General features: G+C 39.0%; 1 protein-coding gene across 1 annotated transcript; it reads right to left on the bottom strand.

Moving 5' to 3' along the window:
* Window positions 1–633: 633 nt before the first annotated feature.
* Window positions 634–6,489, bottom strand: LOC109056159 (somatostatin receptor type 5-like). The gene is made up of 3 exons (XM_042716986.1): window positions 5,896–6,489; window positions 3,029–4,177; window positions 634–2,268 (listed from the first exon to the last, which is right to left on the bottom strand). Exons 2-3 carry the CDS (start codon window positions 4,118–4,120, stop codon window positions 2,188–2,190), a joined length of 1,173 nt encoding a protein of 390 aa, XP_042572920.1. The 5' UTR covers window positions 4,121–4,177; window positions 5,896–6,489; the 3' UTR covers window positions 634–2,187.
* Between the last annotated feature and the right edge of the window lie 2,265 nt (window positions 6,490–8,754).

Raw genomic sequence — 8,754 nt, 5'->3', positions numbered from 1 at the left:
GGCATTGTCCTGTGCTTTGACATTGACAGTTTGCATATGGCAGGTTTGGACATAAAAAAGAACTTGTGACCTCCTTCACCCTGAGAGAGGGACTGTCAGTAAACAACATGTAAATACAGGTAGAGACGGCAAAATTGAGGGGGGGGGGGGGGCATGTTGACAAAGAGATAGAGAGTGGAATGACACGGTGTTAAAACTTACAAACTGGTTTGTCAAGGCTGTGGCTTTTTTTTTTTTTTAACTTTGACAATCCACCAAAGCTAGTGGCAAATGAGTGACTGAACTCAAAACAAACACTAGAATGCATATGACCAGAGAGAGAGAGAAAAAGAAACAACTAACCTCCAGAACCTGTTAATGATACATGAACAATAAACAGTGATTTTGAGGACCATTGTTTTGCATTATGAAACATTTAAGAGAAGGGAAGAAAAAGAGAGAAAAGTAAAATGTGCACTTGTAAAGACGGTATGATCTATGGATTTGCATGCCTTTAGTAGAGTTATAGAGTCCAGAGTGCAACAGTAATCATTTAATAGAAATGTCTTGCAGTTGTTGAACCTTCTTTGAGTTTTTTGTAATTTTTTTTTTTTTTTTTTTTTTCATATATAATCTTTCTGAAACACTTCAGCCTAGTATTTCATAAAAGCAGTGAAAGTGATCTGGTCTGTGTGCTTTTTAGAAACACAATGAATCAATTTCTTTAGTCTGAGAAAGTACATCCGCTGAGCCACTTTTTAATAATCACTTGCTCACCAATGGGTCCTCTGCAGTGGACTGGAGTGGTGTGGCTTACTTGTGTATTATTGTGATGTTTTTATCAGCTGTTTGGACTCTCATTCTGACGGCACCCATTCACTGCAGAGGATCCATTGGTGAGCAAGTGATGTTGATGCTGAATTTCTCCAAATTTGTTCTGAAAAGAAAAATCATTTGTCTTTGTTGACTGTCTTGTAAATGTAACACTTTGTCTGTATATGTATCTTGTTTTGAGTACTTGTTTTTCATTGTACCTGCCAGGGGCTATAGTTGAAAATTGGCTAAACTGACCCATATACAGTACACAAGTGTCTATTAATGAGTACAGTCTCTGTAAATCTAAAGCCAATTAAGTATGGAAAAGTCTGACCTGTTGGTTCTGGTCACAAATATAGAATCAGATGATGTTGAGGTGAGTCAAGAATAAAATAAAGTGTGTCCATGATTTAAAAAAAAAAAAAAAAAACGAGCTCAAACAAGTCATGAGATTTTATCGTTTAAACCAAGAAAGACGGAGGGATTTTTTGTTAATCCTTGTAAGGTTAGCAGCTGTTTATGTACTAAACCCCTCCTGCCATTTTGCCTGGACCTCTATTTAAAGCAGTTAACTTTACAGTATTATTTACTATATACATAAATCAAATACCATGCATGTCTTTAACTATAGTAATATTACAAGACTACCATGTTTTGATTTGAAACTTATTGTAATCCTGTAGTTCAGGTTTATTAGGAATGATACAAACAACATCAAGACTATGGTAGCATAATACAGGTACTGTACATCTTATCAACCCCGACTAAAGAAAAAAAACATCTTGATTTCTGCCTGTGCAGCTCCTTCCTGCTCTCAGGATGTTTTGGCCATTGCTTCAGCTGCAACTACTTCTTCATCCGTCATAAGACAGTATGCCTTTAATAAATAGGCTGTTTGGAATTTCCACCAAATCCCTTGTGAAATGTAAGTCTGGGATCTGTGTATCACTCTGCTTTGAAATCCAGAAATCCACCAAGAGAGCTTGTTCGAGAGTGAAAATATTCAGAACCACCACCAAATTAGCAATGATAAATCAAAATGTAACAGCAGAAACCACTTCCTCTCTCAACAATCCAAACTGGTCCAAAAGGTCGTGGATGAACAGTTTCCCAGATTCATTCAGTCATGCTGAACAAAATGATGAGCCATTTGCCATTATAATACATATTTACAGTCATATATAACATCACTGATATCTTCTCATCACAGATTGATATTTATATGGAAATGTATTGTCTTTGTGCACCAGAGTGTTTGATAGACAACAAGAACTTTTTATAAGGCCATATATTTTGACCACAATCAAATCATGTTGACTTAATTGGACAACTGACTCGAACAGAACAAAAAGAAAAAAAAAAAGAGAAAAAAATCCATTTAACTGTCAACTTTTATATGGACTGGCTGCTCACTTCTGGTCCAGGTTGGTGGATCTCCGTTTTGGCACTGGCCTCGGCCTCCAAACCAATGGACTGAAAAGGAAAAGGTAGGTGTAGGATTTCAGAAAGCAAAAACAACAGAAAAATAAAGCATTTATCCTTATAGCACCTATTCTAAGAATGTTATTCTTCGAAAACAGTTCAGATTTAAGAGAAGTATTCGATTGTCTTCTTATCTGCTTTTAAGGGGCACGTATGTACAGAACAATGAGGTGAAATGTACATGCCTTCAGTATGCAGTACTGACCATTTCACAGAAATGTTGTTTATTAAGACCCTAACAATCACCAGCATTCAAAGTCTCAAGCTTCCATGTTTCTAAGCATTCTAACTGTATTCTAATCAGAATGTTTGGAATGTTGGTGCTGCCTGAGAAAAGAACATGTACCTGGTTGTTTTGTGTTTATGGTTCTGTATCACTTCTTTGAGGATAATGTTTCGCAATCTGATGACTAAGGTGTGATGAGTCAGACCTGTTTGAATCGAGAAGATTTAGTGATGTTCTACTGCTGATGTTCTCTGCTGTTTGTTCTGATAAGCCTGACATTTATGACCATAACTGATGATCATCCTTCCCTTTTTAGTCACAGTGCTATCATTAATAACTGCTAAAATGAATAAATGTTGGTTTCCAGTGGTGTCGCTAGGAATTCTGGGCTCTGTGCACTGAATTTGTGAGAATGTGAGAATTGATAGCTATTGCTGCTTCCATATGGATCAGTCTGTATTTAGCAAATTTAGCATGTGATTCATAAACCTAGTAATGAAAATATATAGAATGAAAGGCCCTTACATGAAAGCTCTGAACATGGTCGTTGAAATCAGAGCTCCTTGGAGGGAAGAAGGGCTCATTCTGTTGGGACCTGCTGAGTCGCGCGTGAACAGGGTGAACCTCGCTGGCCCCGTTGACCCTGTGGATGCACAGCACTTGCTTGAAGCTACGCTTGAAGTTATCAGAAAGAAACCCGTAGAGCAGAGGATTGGCGCAGCTGTTGACGTAGGTCATGATGACGGTGAGAAAGTAGATGCCGGTGACGAGGCCGTTCTCCGGGAGGGTGCTGATCAGGTTGAGGATGTTAAGTAAGAAAAATGGCAGCCAGCACAGGGCGAACACCACCACGATGATCACCACCATTCTTGTCACTTTCTTCTCAGACCTACGGCGTTTGGAGAGTCCCGCTCGTGCACCGGCTGACTTTACCTTGATTACAATGAGCAGGTAACACAGGCAGATGACCAGAAGTGGGCAGAAGAAACCCAGTATGGCGGTGTAGAGGATGAAAGCGGTTGACCACACGTCACGCGGTTCAGGCCAGCTCAGGTTGCAGGTGTTGAGCTCCGGCTGAACGTCACAGTAAATGATGACTGGCAGCGTTAGCAGACAGGACAGTGCCCATACCATGCTATTTATCACCTTGGCAACACTGGGTCGCCGCCACCTTGTGCTGCGGATAGGATGTACCACAGCCATATAGCGATCAATGCTCATTACTGTCAGACAGAATGTGCTAGTAAATTGACTGATGGAGTCTGCCCACATCAGAATACGACAGAGGAAGTTGCCAAACGGCCAGTAGGTAAGCACATTGTGGGTGGTGAGAAATGGAAGTCCCAGGATGTACAGCTCATCTGCCACTGCCAGGTTTAAGATGTACATGTTGGTGACCGTCTTCATTTTGGTGTAGCGCAGGACCACGAAAATGGCCAGAGAGTTTCCTGTCAAACCCACGATGAACACCACAAGGTAGATTACAGCCAGGACCTTCGTGCTGTCCTCCTCGGACATCGAGCTCCCATTCAGTTGAAAGGAACTATTTCTGCTTTCATTGGACTGGTTTGCATAGTCTGAGATTGAGGTGTTGCACATGAGCCCCTGGGTTGCCATATTTGGATACAGGCACCGATTTGACAAGGAACTGTTGATTTTTGAGTCACCAAAGGGCTAAAAAGAACAAAATGAGAATGCAAAATAGTGGTTTATCTCAGCAGCATAAAACTTGAAATGAAACTTGCATGCTTGATTCTTATGCACACACTGTAGGATAAAAATCTATAGAATAATGACATCATCTAACATTATCTGTTAAGTTTTTTTTTTTTTACAGATTTTGTTAGCGCATAAAAAAGGTCTTAATAATGTATTTAAAACATGATTGCCATAGTTAAATGAACTGAACAATTTTGAAAATATTAAATATAACATAAATACATTAGTCTTGTCAATACCTTGCCAATTCAGAATAGTTCATAAAAAATAAAAAATAAAAAAAAACTAGCTCAACTAGCTTTTTCAGTCCTAACAATAAAGGTTCCTGAGTGGTTCTTTGGGGTAAAAAGTTTATTTATTATTTATTGTTTATTTATAGAGTGCGTAGCTGGTGTAGGGCTTGCCTTTCGGAGAGTTTATACCAGACTACTTTGGACAAGTACCCTTTATTCCCAATACTAAATGTCTAAGGAATTAACTGGTATTTTATTGTTTCAAAAACATGCATATTCATATGGCATCGTCAATTGCATGAAGCATGTAATCATTGCGTAAACTCTGTATGTTCTGCATGACCTTGACTTTAAGTAGTAGCTACTCGCGCTGGATATGAGGCGTGCAAAGGGAGCAGAGCGACACAATGTGTTGCACAAATAAAGCCCTGCCTCAGAAATGCGCTGAACCATAAATCGAAACAAAGGGTAACGATGTCACTGTTACGAGTACAAACAGTCCAGCGGACACTAATTCATATGAACCGTCCGTATTTTCACCGCGGCGGTGAACATTTAACTTGCCTTCTACGCCACAACTTCTCATTAAACATGTGCACGACACATCCGCTTATTTTCTATCTTCCATTTCTATTGCTTATATGACAGCTGTATAGGCAGTTTATTTAATCACGAGCCCGTATTCTCTCTTGCCCAGCTTATCAATCATCTCCGGTGAGCAGATCTCTTTTTGCAAGTTGGTCTGAATTCCTAATATTTCTCAAAAGGTCAAATTCGTTTATAGGTATACGGTTTCAAACGCTTCCATAACTATGAAAGATTCAGCGTGCGAATTTTCACTGGAAGTGCAGTGAATCGCGTTCGTTTAGCGAGTAACCATAGCAACAGTGCGTCGACAAAAAATATGGCAAGCATTGTCACTTTATTATAGTTTTGCATATCATAATTTTTTTCTTTATGACAGTAAATAAATAAAAATATAAAACTTTATAATAATTCCATGACAACTTCCATTGCACGAGACGTTGCGCCCGGAAAATTATGGAAATTCCTTACAGAAATTCAGTATAAGGAGATATAGCCTAAATCGAATACAATGTTTAATTATAAAATAATATATGGAAATGCCACTGTAATTCACAGAGTTTATGGGCAAATTAATAAAATGTTTACAACATTTAAATGAACAAAATGCAAATTATACTGGCAGTTGTTTGAGTTGTTCATACCAACCAAAGCAGCTCACATGCTGCTGTTGCATTAGCTAAAGTTTTCAGGAAAAAATAATAATAATAATAAAAAAAACGGTTGGATTCAATGTTGATAACACGACCACTTCTAGCTACTTAATGCCATGCGAAGCATTAATAAGCTACACAATTAAACTATGAATATGTTCCCTCATTGTTTAGTTATAGGATAGTATGTGTACAGCCCTACCTCAAAAGCAACGCATGGTCCTCTGCGTTTCAGGAGCGCGTCCACTAACTGATCAGACTCTCCTCCGTGTCAGTGATGAATGACTGAATGTCTCTTTGTCTGAGATGCAACATCAAGAGCCAGCTCATCACCTTCATCCCAAATTCCAGTTTAAAAGGGTTCACTATAAGACGTTATGTTGCGGTGCGCAAACAATCCTCTTTTTTTTTTTTTTCTTGAGAAAAACACAACTTTGTATGACTAAAACATCCACATTGGGCCAACCATTTAAACAGCTATGTGTTCTTAAGCATCTAATAAATGTCCAAAAACACTTGTAGTGTTTTCCTTCATAAAACGGTTGAATTATGCAGCTCGGTTCAGGTGGAGAGGTGTTGCTCTCTCCGCGCGCGCGGTGAAATGGGTTTGGCTGGTCGTCCGCGCGTAACAGGACCAACACAGAGGATTTTATACGTCACACGCACTTACAAGTCTCTGTTTTTCTGACCTACGCTTCAAGTCGTGCATGGATCTGCCCCTTTGCACAAGCTCCTGATGTTGTATTTATTGATATATGGAAGTTTATTAATGTGTCACGGTCTCATTCCCAGCTGAACCAAGTGACAGATCATAAACTGTAAAATGTTATAGTCTTTTTACTACCCCTACGCCTTTGAAAACACACTACTGTTCATGAATGTGCATAAACTTGCAGTGTCAGTGCATCTACAACGCATTCTCCTTGAACCAGAAATGTGTTAATCTGGACAATGTGTACAAATATTAAAAGATAACAGAAAAAGATTTTGGTTTCTTACACTGATGGAACCCACTTTTTTGGTGCCTCAAATAGGCCTACTCATTGTATAGGTTTTTTTTTTTTTAGAAAGGGTCAAATGGCTCAATTGTAAATCTTTACTGCGGGGGTGAATGGCCCAGTGCGCCAAACTGCTGAAAAACTCTATTGTTAGTGTATTTTAAAGGCATATTTTACTGGTTTAAGAAATGGCAAGGGTGTGTATGCCTGCATTCCAGGTTCACGATATAGACCTGCAGAGTCCTAATAGCAAATGAGGTTTACTATACCATTAAAGAGAAATACTTTTTTATTATTATTATTATTATTATTATTAGTTCACAAAGCTCCAATGTCAGTTAAGATCAAAAGGAATGTAATTCTTCAATCTGTGCCCATTCTGAATGGTTTTCAGTATTTCCAAGGTAGAAGCTGGTTCTCCATTAACTGTAGTCCAGATTAAGACAAAGGAAATGGATTCATTTGTATGGTTGGTATTGAGAATGTGCTTTTTTGTAAAAACAGTCATGGACATTTTTGGTTGCCTTATACATCGTGAAATGCAAATGTTCTTCTAATAACTGATAGAGTCAGGTTTTAGTTCAAAACGGTTTCTTTCTTCAGTTATGAACAGGTTGATGTGTGGGGTTTGTGACTGGCAGGCTTTATGTGAGCATATTCTTCACTAACGTTCAATTTGAACCCCATGATGTCTCTGTGTCTGTGAGACTCTGAAAGCCCAGTTACATCACTGACCCTTGCAGACACCTTCTTATGACTTACACAAAATTGCACAAATTACGTAAGTGGCAGCTAGGCCAGGTAGCTAGTAATAAATGTCTATATTTGTATCCCTATTCTGTCATTTGGTTTGTAATTGTTTTATTTCTTTTGTCTGCCTTTCTGTTTATTAAATTAATAAGAAGTTTCTCCTGCATTTGGACCCAGGCCCTGTTTTTCTATGGTGCTCCCTTACGGATGTTGAAGAGCTTCCCTGCTGGACCCATGTTTGCTGGCTAAATTCTGTCACAGTGCGAGTAACACTGCACACTGCACGATTTTCAGCTGTCCCAGATGAAAGATTGGCATCGTGAAACAATCATTGCGATTTCTGTGATCGTGGCTCCTAATCGGTGGTCCTATGTCATACAGTGAGAGAGGTTCGAAGACAGCCGTTATCAAAGTCTTGCGACCAAAGATAGCCTACGATAATTTTCTGCCAATGTCAGAAATTCAGCATGATCATTGCTCTGTGTGTTTGCAGTTACGACTCGCATTTACTGACCAACCAATAAAAATGTGACATGGCGCTAAAACATAAAACTGCTTGCCTCAAGCTTTTATTCCTTCCTCTTTCACCGTTTTTTCAGCACACATAAAAACTACAACTGTCAAAGTGTGATTCATTATGCTCTTTTTGTTTACCACTAGCGCATTAAATTTTATTATTTTATTATTCTATAGAAAATTTGTCGTAGCCTACAAGTCAATAAGTGTCATCATTGTACAGTCTACATGCATGTCATACCCAAGTTTATTAGATCCATGTCGCACAGTGGGACCAACGATGATCTTATAGGATTGCTAAAATCGTGCAGTGTGTAGAAGGCTTTAGATAGGGATATAAATACAGCACAAGAGCTTGCATCAACCAAACCTTCAAACAAATAATTACAATTACAATTCAGCCAGGCAGAGTGGTGGGAGTGTGGTGTATAAATCTTCCATGACAATGAAGAACAAGGAGTTTAGGGAATGGAGTCTGGTAGGACGGGAGATGGCGACCTCTGGTGGTGAGAGGGAGAACCGCAGACAACATCTGGGGAGTTTCCACAGATCGATGGAGAAAGGGCATCATAAAGATGGTAATATAAAGTGCAGGATGATCTGGGCAGAAGATACAGGAAGACGAGGCTTTGAGAAAGGTCAAACTGACAGAGGATCCATACCAACATCATCCTGATGGTTCATATGATGCAAACAATCAAGCAGCTGAGATTTGCTATATACCCACTTAATAGTGAATGTTCTCAGAACATTCTGGCAAGGTTTTCTTAAAGTTATGAACCAACGTTCTTCTAATA

The sequence above is a fragment of the Cyprinus carpio genome, chromosome A3 (genome assembly GCF_018340385.1).
Source record: "Cyprinus carpio isolate SPL01 chromosome A3, ASM1834038v1, whole genome shotgun sequence".
NCBI lineage: Eukaryota > Metazoa > Chordata > Actinopteri > Cypriniformes > Cyprinidae > Cyprinus > Cyprinus carpio.
This window is presented reverse-complemented; position numbering and strand designations above follow the sequence as displayed.